The sequence below is a fragment of the Lepidochelys kempii genome, chromosome 3 (genome assembly GCF_965140265.1).
Source record: "Lepidochelys kempii isolate rLepKem1 chromosome 3, rLepKem1.hap2, whole genome shotgun sequence".
NCBI classification, from domain to species: Eukaryota; Metazoa; Chordata; order Testudines; family Cheloniidae; genus Lepidochelys; species Lepidochelys kempii.
In genome coordinates, this window is record NC_133258.1 from 168,821,596 (window position 1) to 168,841,616 (window position 20,021).

The 20,021-nt window shown below is 41.3% G+C and overlaps 1 protein-coding gene across 6 annotated transcripts in view; it reads left to right on the forward strand.

The window, feature by feature from the left end:
• The window catches only part of UBR2 (ubiquitin protein ligase E3 component n-recognin 2), a 106,150-nt gene that overhangs the window by 60,396 nt on the left and 25,733 nt on the right, over window positions 1–20,021 (forward strand). For 5 of the 6 annotated variants that reach the window (XM_073339013.1, XM_073339011.1, XM_073339015.1 and 2 more), the window contains 11 exons: window positions 246–309; window positions 763–887; window positions 2,400–2,452; window positions 2,707–2,809; window positions 3,545–3,593; window positions 4,209–4,363; window positions 8,996–9,098; window positions 9,883–9,992; window positions 10,273–10,353; window positions 16,905–17,086; window positions 18,736–18,935. In XM_073339013.1, coding sequence (XP_073195114.1) covers window positions 246–309; window positions 763–887; window positions 2,400–2,452; window positions 2,707–2,809; window positions 3,545–3,593; window positions 4,209–4,363; window positions 8,996–9,098; window positions 9,883–9,992; window positions 10,273–10,353; window positions 16,905–17,086; window positions 18,736–18,935 — 1,225 coding nt within the window. Of the gene's footprint in view, window positions 1–245; window positions 310–762; window positions 888–2,399; window positions 2,453–2,706; window positions 2,810–3,544; window positions 3,594–4,208; window positions 4,364–8,995; window positions 9,099–9,882; window positions 9,993–10,272; window positions 10,354–16,904; window positions 17,087–18,735; window positions 18,936–20,021 lie in introns of those variants that run through there. The other variant, XM_073339017.1, reaches the window with a different exon arrangement.

The window sequence follows — 20,021 nt, forward strand, 5'->3', positions numbered from 1 at the left end:
ACTGGAATTTTAAAGTAACACCACAAATTAATAATGGATCATACGTTTAGCATTTAAGAAGAGTGTAAAGAATTATTACTGCATCTCAATAAATGACTAGCACTGATAGGTTTAAGGGTGAGCATGGGCAACAGACCTTAAGCTGCAGTTTGAAATCCTAGAAAATCTATTTTCAAAAAATATTTTAAAATATGTTGTTAACTGAAAAATGTTTATTCATTTTTTCTCCATTTATTTTCATTCAGGATGTAGTTCAACAGAATAATACTCTTATAGAAGAAATGCTATATCTAATTATAATGATTGTTGGTAAGTTAAGATGTGTTTAATCAATTCATTTCAAGTTGGATCATCTTGGTATCATTTTACATAGCCGTGTGGACCACTTGAGTTTGTTTCTGTTCTCTCATTTCTTGCACCTCATGATCCTTTCCTAGGAGAAAGGAAAGACCCTTCTTTGTTCAGCAGTGGCCCTTCTGACATAAGAGTCACATTTACCAGTCCCTAAAAGTGTTCACTCCAGTCATTCTTCTCTAGACGTATACTCATAAAGATACAGGGCCTCAAGACTAGGTTGGCTTAATTTGTGTCTTGGGAAGAGTGGTGGGTGAGCCAGAGTTCATGAAAGCTCCTTTCCCTGAGGCTATGCGGGGAAAGAGAATAAGAATACTTATTTTAAACTAGTTTTTCAGTGAGTAATTATGAATTTATGTTCATTATTGTGTTCATAATTATGTTAATTAATTGCTTTTATTTTTACAGGAGAGAGATTTAGTCCTGGAGTAGGACAGGTAAATGCTACAGATGAAATCAAGCGAGAAATTATCCATCAGTTGAGCATCAGACCCATGGCCCACAGTGAATTAGTAAAAGCATTACCAGAAGATGTAAGTAATTTAAAAAAAAATATGTACAAAGTAACCTGTATCGAAACCTTATGTGTCTGAATCTTCTGAAACAGGCTTGTGTCCCATACCTTAAGCTGGGAATGTGTTCCTCTGTAAGATAAGGGTATGGGCAAGTTCAGATAAATGCTACTCAAACAGTTGGTGGAGAGTTGTGTGGTGGAAGAAGGAAATTCTATAGAAGAGGAAGGAGTGGAGCATCAGGAACTCCTCAGCCATCTGCCTTCATGCTGTCCATAATTGGGAGACCTGGTGATGTGCTTTTGCTCACCATCTGAGTACCTTTCCCAGACCTGAAGAAGAGATCTGTATGGCTTCAAAGCTTGTCTATATCACCAACAGAAGTTGATCCAACAAAAGATATTACTTCACCCACCTTGTCTCTTGGAATGTATAGTCAGTAGAGGATCCTAACTGCAGGTTTAAAACCTACTGAGCAGCTCTTGCAACAATATAAACTTTCAATTAGCTTAGGTGTATTCAGCATCCCCAAAGTTCTTGGCTAATTGAGACTGCATGGTATTATGCCCAATATAGCGTACCGTAAAATGGAACGCTGTACTTGGATAAGAAGAAACACTGATTATTGTAAATCTTGGATAAATACTTGTATAAGATAGCAAAAAGAGCATTCTTCCAATGTTTTTAAAATGTGGCTTTAAAAAAAATTTAAAACTGAAAACTCTGGAAGAATTGTGACCTACTTTCAAGTTGTGTAATAAATTTTCATTGATTAAAAAAGAAACTTTTTTATGAAGATGATTCCAATCTCTGTGAATCACTTGAGAAAGTAAAAGTAGATTAAAACCTGGAATTTAAAATGAGTTACATTTGTGATTCTTGAGTAGTTAAATAAGGTAGTATTTACTGATCCAGAGAGAATGTCTGAATGTCTGGTTTGGTTTTTGTAACACATCTTAAAGGGGGGATGCTTGCATGCAACTTGAAATCTAATCAATTTTTAAAAATGCTTTAAGTACTTCACTAACCATGAGTTGTCCTGCCGGGTATGTTGTTTTTTTTGTTTTTGTTTTGGTGGGGGAGTTTGAAAGGGGGATTGCAAGCACATTTTACTATTTTTTACTTTGCTCACTTGTATTTGTATAAAAGGCTCTTAGAAACAGAAGAAACTGACAATACATAGGACGCTGTCAAATGCATAAAATAACAAAAGAAAATAGTTCTGTTTTTTAATCTTTCAGTTCCAGTAATTTTAGGTGTAACTTGTACAATAGTAGCTTTAAAACAAAAAAAAAGACTGAAGTGTAACTCTAAAATTGGCATGGTCTCTTTTAAGATAAAACTGTAAAAACCATTGAATTTGTTTAAGACTGCTAAAAAAGACATACGTAGAAAGTGCCAGAAGAATGACTTAGTACTGCATATATTTTGCATCATGTGCCTGGTGCTGTATTTGATATGTCAGGAAATAAGTTAATCAGATAACTAATGTGGTTATGCATAATTTCTTTTTTTTTTTCCAACTCCATGCAGGAGAACAAAGAGACTGGAATGGAAAGTGTAATTGAAGCCGTTGCCTGTTTCAAGTATGTTTTACTTTTTATTCTGATATCTCATTTTAAAATATTGAATGCGAGTTATTTATGTAAGGGAGTAAAACCATAGGCTAGAGCCGAAGCATTTCCCCACACAGCTCTGCTCAGGTGCCTCATTCATAACCTGTATCACCTCTGCTGTTTTATTCCTAGGATGTTTCATGAGCAGCAATTTTTAATCATGCCAATTTAGTATTAAGTTGCTCATATCAATGGTTTAACTAACGTATGTTCTTTCTTTATAGAAAACCTGGATTAACAGGCAGAGGATTGTATGAACTAAAACCAGAATGTACCAAGGATTTCAATCTCTATTTCTATCACTTTTCAAGGGCAGAGCAATCTAAGGTAACTAACAAAAAACAAGAGACTTATCACTTTTTACATTGTCTTCTGTGTACTTGGCTTCTAAAGCTGTATTCTTCTTTTAAGGGCTAATATGAGCCAATATTTTACAAAAAGCTTTACTCTTCTAGAGCATGTTTAGAGATTTTGACTCTGATTCTACAGGAAACCCTATGCCAGTGAAAAGAACAGGAGTACTTGTGGCACCTTAGAGACTAACAAATTTATTTGAGCACAAGCTTTCGTGGGCTACAGCTCACTTCACCACGGTGCAGAGATCCACTGAAATCAGTGAAGCTTCATGTAGGTGTAGGAGTCTGCCTGCACAGAACTCATTGCTTGGTTAGGGTCTTAATGTACCAAAAATACTTTGATGTCATAAGTTTTCATTCAGTTTTATGGAGTTCACCACTTCAGTGGTTCTGATTTATAAAAGTTCTGATTTGTCTCAAAATTGTTGTGTTAAAATAAATCCAGATTGAATCAAAATACAAGAAAAACTTAGAGCAACACTAACAGTGAAATAATCAAATACAAATGTAACTTAAAGTAAAATATAAAGCAAGAAAGTAATAAATGTAATTTCCAGTGAGTTTTGCTAGTGTCTTTAATGTAAAGATTATGGGGTAGAAGGAAAAATTGAAAGGACACAACCAGGAAAGTAGAGGGTGTGTGTGTGTAGTCACTTTGTGTCTTTGTACAGATTTGGAATAATCTTAGCACCATTCCTTTTGTCAGGCAGAGGAAGCACAAAGAAAGCTGAAAAGACAAAACAGAGAAGATACAGGTATTACTTCTTGGGGAAGTAGAGGAGAGGGGAAGTATGGTATATGTATTCCCATGGATGCCCCCATTTTCTCTTATTTTCACACTCAAAGGCTATGCATTAGAATAACACCACCTTTTAGAGTAGCCAAAAAGCAATCTTTTTCTCCAACCCAGTAAGCAAGGATTTGAATTTAAATCTATCTTGGAGCCAGCCTTCTGAACTCCTTATCCCCCCAGCATAGTTGCTTTTCTGACTCAGAGTAATTCTTGTTAAACAAAGGTGTCCTATTTTCAGAAAAAAAAATTGGTCTAATATCTGTAATGCCTACTCTTAGTGTTTTATATATTAATGCTTTTACTTCATTTCATTACCCCAATAATGTAAAGCAAAACGTTTGTGCAGAAATTAATGCTTTCCTTTGTTCCATGTCTCTGTTTAATGCTTTTTTATAATTCAGTTAAGTAGTTTTTAGGTTTATGAAGTACTTTACCTAATAATACAACTTATCAAGCAATTACATAGTACAGTATATTGGTTTAGATTCTACTAAATTGTTAAGAGAAGTTCTAAATTGTATAGGTATTGGGAACGTTTCAAAAGCTTTAATGTTTAGCAAATGAATTTCTGTTTCAGCACTTCCACCTCCTGTTCTGCCTCCTCTCTCTCCTCTTTTTGCAAGCCTGATTAATATTCTCCAGTCCGATGTCATGTTGTGCATTTTGGGAACAATACTCCAGTGGGCAGTAGAACATAACAGCTATGCCTGGTCTGAGTCCATGCTGCAGAGGGTATGTATAGACATTTAAGTCTGTGCACATGTTAGAGTAGAAATATCCATTTTAGTGTGTTGATATTTACATCTATGTATAGATCCTGGTAACTTTAATGGCATCAGGAATATCTTAACAGCCAAATGAGCTAAGCTGAAAAATGTAGAAGATCAAATGTAAATTGAGGATTTTTTTTCTAGCTTACTGTTAGTTAGAAAAATAACACATAGTGTCTTCACCTAGTTAATTAGTATTAGTTTTGAATTGCATGCAGCAAATCATCTTTGAGTATGAAAGCACAGGTAGGGGAAGCAGGTTCTAGAGCTCTTGGTACATTTTTAACAGGTGGCGTCAATTTCAAATATATTTGTATATGTAGGAGGAAAGAATTCTGTTTGGACTAGTTAGAATAATTAATTTTATGGTAGGGAAAGCATTTGCCTTCTCTTGCAACCTTGTATTTTCAAGATTCTGTAACTTTCAAAAAACAGTACATTTGGGGGTTGAAATATCGAAAGCTTGTTCTCTACTCAAAGGTAAATCTTTTTTGAAAAATGTGATTTTTTAAAACAACAAAAAAACAAAAAAAAACCAAACGGAATGAAATTCTGAGACACACAAACAAAACTAAAAAGCAATTTTCTCCAGTTACGGGACTTTTGAGATTCTCTGTCAATTTATAATTGCCTTTTTTTAATAAAAACACATTTTCAAGCTTGGCATAGACTTAATTCCCCCATGAGGGCCCTTGTCTTTGATGTATGAAAAAAATTAGTTTACAAATAAAAATTTAATCTTAACTGGCAAAAATAAGGATTACTCATTTATTTAAAGACTGTAGGATTGGGCTCAAAATTCTAACCATTTGAAAATGTTTTTGATTCTGAGATCATACATGTCTTTATTGGAATGTTGAGACTGAATTTCCCAATTGTGCTTTTAAAATTCACTCTGTTTTGATGCTTTGCACTCAAAATATGCAGTGTATAAATTTGAACTGAATTGAATATCACATAAAAAGAAAAGGAGGACTTGTGGCAACTTAGAGACTAACCAATTTATTTGAGCATAAGCTTTCGTGAGATACAGCTCACTTCATCGGATGCTGTAGCTGTAGCTCACGAAAGCTTATGCTCAAATAAATTGGTTAGTGTCTAAGGTGCCACAAGTACTCCTTTTCTTTTTGCGGATACAGATTAACACAGCTGCTACTCTGAAACCTGAATATCACACCATAATATTGTACAAAATAATAACTATGTGCTAGAGGGACAAGATGTAGTTGCTGTGGGAACCATAACATTGAAATCTTAACAACATAAGAGTCAGGAAGTTTAATCATAATTAAGGCTACAATTTAGTCAAGGAGGTCACAGCAGTCACGGATTCCATGAATATACCGGACCTATGTGACTTCGTCCGCTTCAGCTGTGCTGAAGCCAGGGCTGGAGGCGGGACTGTGTGCCCTTGCCCTGCTGCAACTGGGGCTGGATGGCTAGAATCAGGATCCTGCAGCTCCTGCCCCACGGTTTGTGGAGGGACTGCAGCAGAGTCTACACGTCCCTGCTCCATGGCTGTGGCCAGCTCCAGAACTGTGGCTGCACCTTCCCCCACTGTAACCCCCCTTCCTGTGGCTACTGCCGGGGGCTGTGCTGCAGTCGGGGCTGTGCACCTCAGCCTCGTGGCTTCTGCCAGGAGCTACAGCTGGGGCCACATGCCCCTACCCGGCAGCAGCAGCTGGCTGCGGCCAGCTCCAAAGCTGGGGCTGCACCTCCCCTGCTGTGCCCCAGCCAGCCCTGTGGCTTCTGCTGGGCATTGTGCTGTAGCTGGGGCTGTGTGCCCCTGCCTGGGGGCTGCAGCCAGCTCTGGAGCTGGGGGTGTCCCCTGCAATGGTGGGCATCTTGGCCTGTCAGTCTCCCCCTTCCCCCATGAGACTCCTTTCATCCTCCCTATTTAGCCCTGCCCCCACTTATTTTTAATAGTCACCGATAGTTCACGGGCTCCATGAATTTATGTTTATTGCCTGTCACCTGTCCATGACTTCTACTTAAAATAACCGTGACAAAATCTTAGCCTTAATTGTAATTCAATAACACATTTTTCATATGTTTAATAGTCAGTATTTGAATATGTGAGCCTAATTCTACTCTGATATTTGCATATTAGTCCCATTGGAGTGAATGGAAGTTGAATGCATGTATTGGAGAGCAGAATTTTGCCCAAACAGTGACAGACTGCATCATATTGACAATTACCCATCATATTGACAATTACCCATCATATTGACAATTACCCATCATATTGACAATTACCCATCATATTGACAATTACCCATCATATTGACAATTACCCATCATATTGACAATTACCCATCATATTGACAATTATCAGATAGTTTGGCTTGAATTAATAGTTTTCCAGTTAATTCATTTTAGTTCCTTGGTTATGTTGGAGGATCCCAGGGCTTTGCACTTTCGCTTTATTATCTTCAGCAGTGTTACACTCAGGATTAGTGACTGTTTGTCTAATAAATGGCCCAAGGTGGTTACAATTTACTAGGTTGCTCTTGTTGTTAATTCCTGGAATTGAATGCTCCAGGACATGTGGAAGAACTTTCTCTGACTTTTCTGGAACTTAATCTATGTTAGCCAGAGACAGTATGTTTGACAAGCTTCAGAGCTCACTAATAGGTTTATCTATTTTAAACTCTTGATTTCGGCCATTTTATGGCCAGTTGGGGCAGTCTGTATTTTCAGTTTAATGCGGCACCATTTATAAATTGGTAAATAGCTGGATAACTATGGGTGCTTCACCTTAGGATGTATGTGCTCCCACGCGTTCTTGATCACAGACTTTTAGTTAGCAGGGCCTGCACCTGCATGCGATACACCATTGTGCTCTGATCAAGGATATGTAGGGAGGGCAAACCTGCCACTGCCACTCCAGTTCCTTCACAGATGTCTTTGGCTCAAGATGGAGCATTGTAGTGTCCATGTTAGCTTCACAGCTACTGCCTTTATTCTTTATTTTTTTCTCAGTGTTTTATTTAATTTTGTTCTTTGTTTCTCATTTGGTTTAAGCACAGGCTTATGCTTTTGGGGGGTCCTCCCCTCAGTCCCCAGCCAGTTTTTTTTTGTGGTTAGGGCCTTCTTCACCTTTGGTGTTCGTCTGCATTCTCCCTGGTTAGATTATGCCAAAGATCCTGGGTTTCCAACCCTGCAAGACCTGCCACGCTTCGTTCCCCTCAGTGATGGGCATTCCAGGTGCCTCAGATAGAGTCCCATGTCCCATCTAAGTGCAAGGTCTGTTCCAGATTAAGAGCAGATCTAGGAAACTGAGGAAAGATAGATAGAAGCTCCTCTTAATGGCGTATTCTTGAGAGGTGTGGGGGGGTCCTACTTCCTCTCTGTACATTGGCCTCAGCTGCTCAGACTGTTCCGGTGTCTTCAACCTTGGTAAACAGAGACCCTGGGCCAGCTTTGGAAATGAAACATTCTAAAAGGAAGAAACCACATTCCCTAGAGAGACTCCAGAAGAAGGGAAAAGTCACCTTTGAGGCCAGGGAACTAGGAGACTTCGCATCCTGATACGAGTACTGCTAAGTCTTTTACAGGCCCCTGGACCAAGATGCCAATAGACCAAGACGACTTCTGGTACACCACTCATCGAAAAGTCTTCTAGCGAACTACATCAAAGAGCACTGTCATCGTTGGTACCAGAGGTGGAGACCTCTCGACCAAAGGACTCCTTGAGGAGCAAGGACTTCTCTAAGAAGCCTTCTTCAACTCCAGTACCATCCTTGGGTCACTGTGTGACCCAGGGAGTCACTCAGTGCCAAGTGGCAGAGGACACGCCATCCTGTAACTTGCATCAGGTCAGACACACTCGTTGCTCCATCATTGCCTTCCCATCTGCTGCAGAGTCTTTTGGGGTTTTTGGTTGAGAAGGAATGGAGCGGTGGCAGGTCTGCCCCTCCTTATATACCCTTGCACTGGAGCATGAGGGCATAGGTGCAGACCTCTGGACCCATGGCTACTGCTAACTAAAAGTCTCCAAGAACGGACTGTAGCGTGCACATCCTAAGGTGGAGCAACGACAGGGACAACACCTCCAAGAACTCCAGTTACTGTACAGATAAGTAACCTTTTCTTCACAGTTGCTACACAGGAATACAAAACCTTGGAAACACTCATGTAGTATACAGTACTTTTTGTGACTTGGATACAGTAATAAAAACTCTGTTTTCAGAATTAAGACAGATATGCCAAAGACAATCTTAGAGAGAGAGGGTGGGTGAGGTAATATCTTTTATTGGACCAACTTCTGTTAGTGAGAGAGACAAGTTTTCGAGCCACACAGAGCTCTTCCTCATGTCTCTGTGTGGCTTGAAAGTTTCTATCACCAACAGAAGTTGGTTCAATAAATTATCTCACCCACTTTGTCTCTTTCTAATATCCTGGGATTGACACAGGTACAACTACGTTGCAAAGACAATGTAGGTAGTTACTAAATGAAGTTCACTTTCTTGTAATTTTGCTTTTTACTCAATTGTTTTTCTCTCAATATAGTGTTTTTAGTTCCTTATAGACATTAGGGGATTGTATAAAATGATTTTTGATACAATGTCTGAAATTAGTGATTTTTATATAGGTTTTGCACTTGATTGGAATGGCACTACAAGAAGAAAAACAACACCTAGAGAATCTCAATGAAGAGAATGTTGTAACATTTACCTTCACTCAGAAGATCTCAAGTATGTCCATTCCTCAAATGTTTAGCAAATTTAAAATCAGGAATATTAATCTCTAATATTTTGTATATAAAACTCTTCTGCCCTTCTGAATTGAGATGCATTAAAAGGCCACTTTAAAAGATGCTTTTTTAATTCACTTTAATGCTGTATGTATATAATTCAATGCATAAAACCCCCAGAAGTGTAGAATTCTACAAAAATAATCCGTTGTAGAAAATGTGCATGTACATAAGTGTTTAGGTTCTGAAATATCTAATAATAGGGGTAGTGTCTGATAAGCTTAATATTTATCCTCTTGTGTTTTAAATATTATCTTTTTCTAATATTACATTTTTCTAAAATGTCCCACTGATAAGCTTTTTTGTTGTTTGTTTTACTACGAATTGACTAAATTAATATTGCAACAATCTTAAATCCTGCTCCTTAACTTAATGACCAAACACTGGGTATTTTGGGCTGATAGCTGTATATTTGATATAAGTATCTTGTTATCCCTCCCATGCATCTTCCAGCTAGTTCCTGTGATCTGGTAAAGTCACTAAATTGACAAGATTCTTGCTTTGAAGTGAGCAGAAAGTTTCTCTCTATCATTCCCTTGCGCCAGTTCCAAGCTAGCACAGAGGGCAAGTGGACAATGTGTATGGTCTTGAAAACCCGGTCAAAATTATCTCTTAATCTATAGGATTTAGAGATGGCTTATGAAGTTATTTTGAAACATAACATGTTTAGTCCAGTATAAACAGGTCAAATACACTAAATATAGCTGTCTATATCTTTGCTCTAGGACCTGGAGAGGCACCCAGTAATTCCCCTAGTATATTAGCTATGCTAGAAACTTTGCAAAATGCACCTCATCTGGAAGTGCACAAAGACATGATCAGATGGATACTGAAGGTAAATCAGAGTTTTATTTCCAGGATTTTTCATGAATGATATAAAATGTTCATAATACATAGCTAATTAAATTGGACTGGTTTTAGAAATGCATTATTAGAAAAAGTCACTGTTTCCGTATGCTTTCCTCCACCAGTTTGTTTGTTGCATCCTCTCATCTTACAGCATCCAGCACAGTGGTGTTCTGGTCCATGAATGGGAACCTTATACACTATCATAATACAAATAATAATTGTATGTTAGTTAAATGCCATAAATTAACTAATTTTTCTTGTTGCAGACTTTTAATGCCATTAAGAAACTAAGAGAGAGCTCTTCTACGAGTCCTGTGCCTGAAACTGAAGGAAATATTATAGAAGAGGTAAAAATAAGCTACAACAGGTTGTTGTTAGTTGTACTAAAACAGATACAGGTCATGAACTGCAATGGACTACATTTTTAATTAGTGACCTAAAATCAGGGTAGAATCTGCAGATATGTCTTTTAAAAATATAGTTCACATTCTGGCACACAAGCTGTAGTTTAGTCAGCCTAGGTACAGAGATGTTAGTTCAGTCTGTGGGGAGGGGTTCTTACTATATAACTTCATCAGTGAGTTTGCATTTTTCCTGCCTGAGGCCTCCCTAGCTGGTAAGCAGGGCCTGGAGACTCTACTCTTTCCATTATTTCTGACTATTTTGGAGGCTGCTCAGAGACATTTAAGAGAGAAATATTGTTTCTCCTGTTCTGTAGGTCATTCCATGTGAAAGGGTATTAGATCACCCTACCTATTTAGGTCTAGACTGTGCTCATTAGGCATGGCTTGGAGTAAAGGGTATTGGGAAGACACAGTACTTTAGGGAAGCACAACTTATATGGAGGGGAAAGCAGTGCCATGGCCCCACCTCCTTCACAGGAGAAGAAATGAAGCAACTTCTGCACTTCTGGGACTCACACATGGTCTGCAATTCTGCCTGTCTCTTACATGAGCCAGACAGATGAGAGGACTGCATAAGAGCCAAACAGAATCATTCTATTTATTTAGATTGTATAATCTTTTGTGACTTATAAATAACTGAGGAATTTAAAAGTAAATATGTTAAAAATTGGAAATGTAACATTAAGTTCTCGGAGTGCTTGCACATGTTCATTCCAGTGTAGGTGTGTGCGTGCCCCGAGCACAGTTGCTGGCATTTTTTCCCTTAGTGGTATACATTTGGTTGGTTCTAGTGCTCCCTGGCATTGCGGGCTCATAGCGTTTGTATAAAGGTCCCTACCGACTCTGCTCCCCTTCAGTTCCTTCTTACTGCCCATGACGGTTGCTGGAACTTTCATTGCCTAGGCAATACTTCCCTTAGTGGATTTTCTCTCAGTTTTAGTGTACATAGTTATTGTAGTTTTAGAAGTTAGTGTAGTTTTCGTAAAAAGAAAAGGAGTACTAGTGGCACCTTAGAGACTGACCAGTTTATTTGAGCATAAGCTTTCGTGAGCTACAGCTCCCGAAAGTTTATGCTCAAATAAATTGGTTAGTCTCTAAAGTGCCACAAGTACTCCTTTTCTTTTTGCGAATACAGACTAACATGGCTGCTACTCTGAAACCTGTAGATTTTAGTAGTTTCTAGATTGCTTGGGCTCCTCCACTTTTAGATAATGGAGTTGTCCACTGTCCCGGTGCCGAGGCATGCTTTGGTCACCAGGGTTCAAGCCTTGCACTTTGTGCAGTACGTCTATGCCTTTGAGAAACCCGCACTTGAGCTGCCTCAAGCGTTTAGGGCATGCTCATAGGAAAGACTGCTGTCAAATTTGCAAGGAGCTTAAGCCCTGGATTCAGAAGGACCGAGCTGCTCGATTGAAGATCCTACTCATGGGGTAGCCCTAAGGCCAGCCCCAGAGCCACGCTCAGACTCAGCACCAAGTGCCTCGGTGCAGAGCGCTCCTTCATCAGCCGGGACTCCTGGCACTGATCATCTTCCCTGGTGTACAAGAAGAAACACTGCTAGCACCAAGAGAAGAGGAGTATCTTTGGTGCCAAAGGACTAGGGAGAGAGCAAGACCCATGCCAGGCTGCTCTTTGTCCCTGATACGTCACCGTCAGGAACCCGCAGCCACGGCACCACAGTGCCCTATAACGATGACTCAGAGTTGCTGACAGCGGCAAGATCTCTTCAGTGACCCTCTTCGGCACTGAGTGGCATGGCACCGCCCTGGTCTCCACAGTGCAGCTCATAGTCATCAGACTTGGAATTGGGACTGTAGTCCCCCACATCGGTGCAGCCGACCCCACCGCTCCCCAGGCGTTCTTACCCCACCTCAGCACTGAGTTCTTTGGTACCCCTGGGCACCTGGCTGTCATATCTGTGGGGTCTGACTACCATGCAGTGGCCTTTCTGGAACCCTTGGGGGTTTTTCCCCACCTCATGGACTTCTTTGAGAAGCCAGGGCACCACCGGTACTGTGCAGGGATACCCCAGAATCGGACTCTGGTACCGAACACAGCACCAAGCCCCAGGACAAAGCACTGCAGGCTCCTGTGGGTGCTGAGGAACCAACCAAGGTGCCTGGTCCAACATTAGCCCCCTCTTCCTCCTCCCTGGACAAGGCCATGGTGGTACCAGCGACTTCCCCATCTCCAGATAACAAGGTTTACCATGATCTGTTGAAACAGGTAACCTCAAACCTAGGGGTCCAAGCGAGGATGGTCAAGGAGGTGACACATGGCCTCCTGGACATACTTTCGCCAGCGGGCCCCTCTAGAGTGGCTCTACTGCTGCATGATGCTCTCATGGAACTGCTTAAGGCCCTGTGGCAAACCCCTACCTCCCTCTCAATGGTGGCAAAGCTCACAGAGCGGAAATACTTTGTCCCCGCCAAGGGATACGAATTTCTTTTTTCACACCCCCACTTCCCCCGGGGTCATTGGTGGTCGCAGCAGCCAATGAGCTAGGTCACCCAGGACAGCCAGGTTCTACGCCCAAAGCAAAGGACCCTAATAAGTTGGACCTATTTGGGCAGAACGCAAACTTGTCAGGGGCCTTCAGCTTTGTATAGCTAACCAGCAAGCCCTGCTGGGGCGCTATGACTTTTTAATATGTGGGAATCAATGGCAAAATTTGGGGAGCTATTTCCCCAGGAACCCAGGCAGGGGTTTTCCTCCCTAAAATGAGGAAGGCAAGACCATGGCTCGAGTGTCTCTGCAGGTTGCCCCGGATGCTGCTGACTCTGTAGCCAGGTCAGTGGCAACTGCGGTTTCAACGCATAGGAGCTCTTGGTTGCAGTTCTGGGGGCTTCCCCAGGAAGTGCAACAGACCATCCCAGATCTCCCATTCAAGGGCTTCTCACTTTTCTTGGAGAAGACAGACGATAGACTGCACAGCTTTAAGGGTTCCCAGACAACCTTGAAATCCCTGAGACTTTATGTACCCAGCAAGTTCAAGGAAGCGGTATAGGCCTCGGCAGATGAGCCATTACTTCATGCAGACTGCCAGGCAGGATCAACAGAGGAGGAGGAACAGGAGATATAGGCTCAGACCCCTTCCCCAATCTTCCTCGATAGGTCCTGCACATTCGTTTCCCAGACAACCTGCATTGTCCAAATGCCTGTTTTGATGAGACACTTGAGGTCAACATCACAATCCAATATGTACTGGATCTAACTACCCCCAGTTCTCCAACCTCCTTTCCTATTTCCTGGATGCCTGAACCCATATCACCTCAGACCGCAGGGTTCTCAGCATGATCCAATTCCTTTTTACTCTCCTGCCCTTCCCTCTTCAGGGACCCTTTTCACAAGCTTCTGTTGGAACAAGAAAGCCAATCCCCCCTTCAGGTGGGAGCTGTCAGAAGGTTCCTATTCACTTGAGAGGAAAGGGGTTCTGTTCCCGCTATTTCCTAATTCTGAAAGCCAAAGGTGGTCTCAGACCTATTCTAGACTTGTGACATCTCAACTGATATCTCAAGAACCTGAGGTTCTTCATGGTCTCCTTGACTTCCATCATTTCGTCACTGGATCCCAGGGATTAGTATGCTGTCCTCGATCTAAAGGATGCCTACTTCCACATTTCAGTTTTTCCTGGTCACAGGCATTTGGTAATGTCTGTAGTGAACTGAAACCACTACCAGTTTGTGGTGCTCCCTTTTAGCCTGTCGACCGCCCTGCAGGTTTTCACAAAGTGCATGGTGGTAGTAGCAGCCTTCCTCAGAAAGAAGGGAATCCCCATGTTCGTATACCTTGACAACTGGCTGGGTCAAGGGCCAGTCCAGAGCTCAAATGGAGGCCGCCATCTGTCTCATCCAGTTGATCTTCAAAGCATTAGGCCTTCTGTTAAATGTCCAGAAGTCCACCTTGATTCTGGTTTAGAGAATAGAGTTGATTGGAGCACTACTCGACTCTGTGCAAGCAAGGGCTCTACTTCTGGATGACAGGATCCTCTCAATTATGTCCCTAATAATATCTCTTCAAGGTCATCGGATCACAACCGTGCGAAACTGCCTGAGCATCCTGGGTCACGTGGTGTCATGCATACATATAGTACAACACTAGACTGACTCAGACATCTACAAGCCTGGCTAGCCACAGTCTACTCCCCCTCTTGCCATCACTTGGACTCAGTGCTCACGATTCTGGTACATGTCCTCAGCTTGCTAATATGGTGGCTAGATTGTATGTGCAGGGGTACCCTTCTCAAATACCCAGTCATCCTTGTCTCTGGTATGCGATGCGTTGGCTCTCTGCCAGGGAGCCCACCTGAGGTCCCTCAGAACCCAAGATCTTTGTACTCAAGAAGAGCTTTCCCTGCACATCAGCGTCAGGGAACTTAGGGCAGTGGGTCTAGCCTATCAATGTTTCTACCTCACCTGACTGGCAGATCCATTTCAGTCCTCATGGACAATACGATTGGTATGTTCTACATAAACAGGCAGGGCCGGGTGTGTTCTTTCCCCCTGTGCCAGGAAGCAATCCACCTGTGGGAGTTCTATATATCAATCACTCCATCAGTCAGAGGCATCTTATGTTCCTGGGACTCAGCAGATCTTTCTCCTCTCACTGTGAGAGGCCTTTTTGTCCAAACATTGTGAGGGACATCCCCTAATGATGGGGGACACCCCTTATAGATCAGTTTGGCACCTAAACCAACAGGAAATGCCACCAGTTTTCCCTGTGAGGTCACAGCCCAGGCTTTCTTGCAGATGCATTCTGGTTACAGTGTACAAGGCACCTGTGCTATACATTTCCTCCTATCCCACTGATTCACAAGGTTTTGATGAAGATCAAGTGGGACTGAGCATGGGTCGTCATCCTAGCCCCGGCAATATTGGTTCTCCATCCTTCTAGCCATGAAAATGGATATACCACTGCAGCTTCTGCTGAACCCAAACTTGATATCCTGGGGTCATAGCCAGCTGTAGCATTTGAACCTCGCATCCTTTCATCTGGTGGCCTGGGAGGTCCATGGCTGAATCCAGAGGAGCTAGTTTGCTTAGAGCAAGTCCATGAGGTCCTCATGGGCAGTAGAAAACCATTCACCAGAGACACATACCTGGCAAAATGGAAGTGATCCTCCATCTGGTGTTCTTGACATCAAGTCCTGTCCTTGCAGTCATCCCTCCAACTTACTCTAGATACCTGCTTCTGCTCGGACAACAAAGTCTAGCCATTTTATCAGTCAAGGGCCATTTAGTGGCTAGCTTGGCCTTCCATCCCAAGATTGACAACTGCTGTCTTTTCACAGTCTGTCTTTTCATGGTCATCTGGTTTCTCAAAGGCCTGGAGAGAGTATACCTACAGGTTAGGGATCCCACCCCCACGTGGGACCTAAACTTTGTGCTGTCAAAGCTCACAGGACCCCCATTTGAACCCTCTGGCAACATGCTCGCTGTTACAGCTCTCCTGGAAAGTAGGCTTTCTGGTGGCCATCACTTTGGCCAGGCGAGTTTCGGAGATCCAAGCCTTCACCTCAGAGACCCCATATACCGTCTTTTTCAAGGACAAAGTTCAGTTGAGACCACACCTGAGATTCCTTCCGAAAGAGGTCTCGCAATTCCATTGCAATCCAGCAGTTTTTCTGTCAGTGTTCTGCTGTAAGCCACATGCAAATAGAGAAGTGCCTCCGCTGGTTGGACATTCGGTGTGCCCTGTCTGTTTTACATACAAAGAACCAAACCATTCCACAGATCCACTCAGTTCATTATAATAGCAGAAAGAATGAAAGGTCTCCCCATTTCTGTACAGAGAATCTCATCGTGGATTACTTTGTGTCTCAGAGCATGTTACGAGCTCGCAGATATTCTGCCCCGGCCTAACCTACAGTGCGTTCTACAAGGTCCCAAGCCTACTCCGCCGCTTTTTTGGCACAAGTTCCAATTCAGGACATCTGCAGGGTGGCAACTTGGTTGTCAGTTTACACGTTCATGACTCCATACGCCATTACAGAACAGATCAGAGAGCATGTCAGCTTCAACTGGGGTGTGTTCCAGTCAGCCTGTCCTTAATCTCCAAACCCACCTCCAGTGCAACTGCTTGCAAGTCACCTACATTGGAATGGACATGTGCAAACACTTGAAAAAGAAAAAATGGTTACTAGCCTTTCTGTAATGGTGGTCCTTTGACATATGTTGCACGTGTCCATTCCAAAATCTACCCTCCATCCCCTCTCTGAGGCAGTTGGCAAGTAGAAACTGAAGGGGAGCGGGGTTGGCAGGGTCCTTTTTACTGATGCTATGAGCACACTACTCCAGGGGGAACTAGAGCTGATCCAACTGATACAACTAAGGGGAAAAAATCCAGCAACTCTGCTGGGGACATGCACACACTTCCATTGAAATGGACATGTGCAACACATCTCGAAGAACAACAGTTACAGAAATGTTAGTAACCGTTTTTGGTCCATTGTAATATGTGTTTTAAAAATTATTAACTGAACAATAAAATTGCAGGGTTCACGAGATAAAGACAAAGCTGAGAGGAAGCGAAAAGCTGAGATTGCCAGGCTGCGCAGAGAGAAGATCATGGCTCAGATGTCTGAGATGCAGCGGCACTTCATTGATGAGAACAAAGAACTCTTTCAGCAGACTTTAGACGAACTAGCTACTTCAACCTCCAGAGTACTCGATAATAGGTGAAGGGAAAATATTTTAAGTAAAACTTTGAGAGAGTTGATAAATCTCTTTTGTTAATTTCAAATCAAATATTTTCTGGTCTTTCTATTTGAACTCAAAAGCTAAATTTTCCTTTTCTCAGTTGACAACTGTCCAGCTCTTTCAGACCATTTGTTGCTTTTTCAGACCACTTTTTCCCTGCACACTGCTAAAATTATAGCTGAATTTGCACTAAATATCTATGACTGATTCAGAAAATTAAACAGACAAAAAAAACCTGCCTGACTTATAAAATCTTGGTTAGGAAGTGTGGCCAGCATGATTAATTGTTAATTATACTAGGGAAAGTTGTTTTGGACATAGGGAAGTGGGAGTAACTTGTATCTGTTTGTGGGGAAAAATTATTTGTAACCAGCTGAAGATCTAAATTAAGGTGTATTTTGTGGGGGATTGGCAGATGGAAACCATGTGGTATTTGGTCTGTGAAGCAGTTGGGGGCAGCTGGGAAAAGTACAAGCTTGGCCTATATTTATATATTTCTGTTTTATCTGCTCTGAATAAAGATTTATAAAACTCTATGGTAGTACATATGAAATCCTGAAAGTAGTATTCCAAACCTAACAATAGACCATTAACATTAAAAAACCTACATTAAAAGAGAGTTAAAATGCCATCTTAAACTAACAAAACCAATCTGTTAAGAAGTTGTTGGGTAAAAACCAAAGCCTCCAGTATTTGAGTTTGGATGCTATCTTTAATGATGATCCCTGTCTACTAGGTATAATTGGATATTAAATTATTGTCCCCCTCCTTGTAAACTTTAAAAAACAAACCAAACTAAAGACTAAGATTTGCATACACCTCTCTAGCTTTTACTTTCAAGCTTAATGGTAACGATTTAATTACAATTTTAATCTGGAAACAGTTAAAATATGATTTCAAGAAAACAAAGAATATTTTCATGTTAACATCTGGAGGACATAAGGTCTCTCTGAAATGTATAGTTGTACAGTGGTTTTTGGGGACATGTGCATGGATGTATATACAGTAACTCCTCACTTAACGTCCTAGTTATGTTCTTGAAAAATGCAACTTTAAGCGAAATGATGTTAAGTGAATCCAATTTCCCCATAAGAACTAACTCCCCCCCACCCCATTTATATTATGTTGCAGGGAAATTTTTTCACCGGACAAGAGATTATATACATATACAGTATAAGTTTTAAATAATTTTAAACAAACAAATTAATAGAGTACTCACCAGTGATGATTGCGAAGCTTGGTTGAGGCAGGGACATAGCAGGGTTGGGGCACCAGGGCTTGCCCTGCTCCACCTGCCAGACACTCCAGCCGGGGAGCGGGCAAGCCCCCGTGCCTGGATCCTGCTACCAGGCTGGAGCACCGGGCTCGGGGGTGCCAAACAACGTTATAAGAGAACGTTGAAGAACTTCAAAGGAGTATGTTCTCTAATAGGTCAGCAACCTAATAACAAAACAACGTTAACCGGAACAACGTTAAGTGAGGAGTTAATATATGACAAATGTTTGCTTATTTACAAAATGAAAATGAATGAACATAAAACTACACCAATAAACTAATAAAAACTTAAAGCATGATCTAATTTAAATAATTGTCAAATAGTGTACTCACTGGTATAATTTGATTCCAGTCCTACAGTTTCAGATACAAAGCTTACAGCTTTGGGACCAAAGCAAACTAGAGTGACTGAACGGAGACAGGTTGTTACCTGTATATTGTGTCAAGAAGAGCAGGAGGTTAAAGTGGACAGCAGGGCTATGGTCTTGGCAGCATTTGTTCAGAGATCTACTGTATTGTCTAAAAACCGGAACAAAGTTATTCAGGATCCTGGTAAGTTGTGTTCATATTTTGACTATAACATTCAGAAAGAATCATCTGTATCTGCCCTGATTCTTATTCTGAAGTAGAGGTGTTCCACTGTGCCCCTTCTTATTAGTTATATATTTGTGAGCAAGTTCAGATATTGTAGTCAGTGGCAAAACGCTCACTGACTTTGTTAGCGACATGCCTCATAAGTAGTAGCTAGGAAACACAGGCAATATAATATCTAAAACGCTTCCTCTAGTCACAGTTATAAATTCAGTTATTGAAAACTGAGGTGTATTAGGTGAAGGTACTATATATTTTCGTGGGTAGAGTAACGGGAATGAGAGAGGGTCAATATGGATGTATTGGAGCTGATATACCAGTCATTATTAAAAGGCTTGGGCATGTGAAGCCATTAAATGTTTTCCAGTTACTTGAGTTTAACACCAAGCCATTCCTCAGTGGCTTTCAGATGTTAGTCCCACGTTTTTCTTTATTCCATCCCAATTATTGGTTTCAGAGTAGCAGCCGTGTTAGTCTGTATTCGCAAAAAGAAAAGGAGTACTTGTGGCACCTTAGAGACTAACCAATTTATTTGAGCATAAGCTTTCGTGAGCTACAGCTCACTTCATCGGATGCATAAAGTGGAAAGTACAGTGAGGAGATTTTATATATACACACAGACCATGAAAAAATATACATTGTAAGGAGAGTGATGACTTAAGATGAGCTATTACCAGCAGGAGAGTGGGGTGAGAGAAAACCTTTTGAAGTGATAATCAAGGTGGGCCATTTCCAGCACATTTCCAGGAGTTAACAAGACCGTCTGAGGAACAGTGGGAGTGGGGAAAGAATAAACAAGGGGAAATAGTTTCACTTAGTATAATGAGTCAACCACTCCCAGTCTCTATTCAAGCCTAAGTTAATTGTATGCAATTTGCAAATTAATTTCAATTCAGCAGTCTCTCGTTGGAGTCTGTTTTTGAAGTTTTTTTGTTGAAGGATAGTCACTTTGAGGTCAGAAATCGTGTGACCAGAGAGATTGAAGTGTTCTCCGACTGGTTTATGAATGTTATAATTCTTGACATGTGATTTGTGTCCATTTATTCT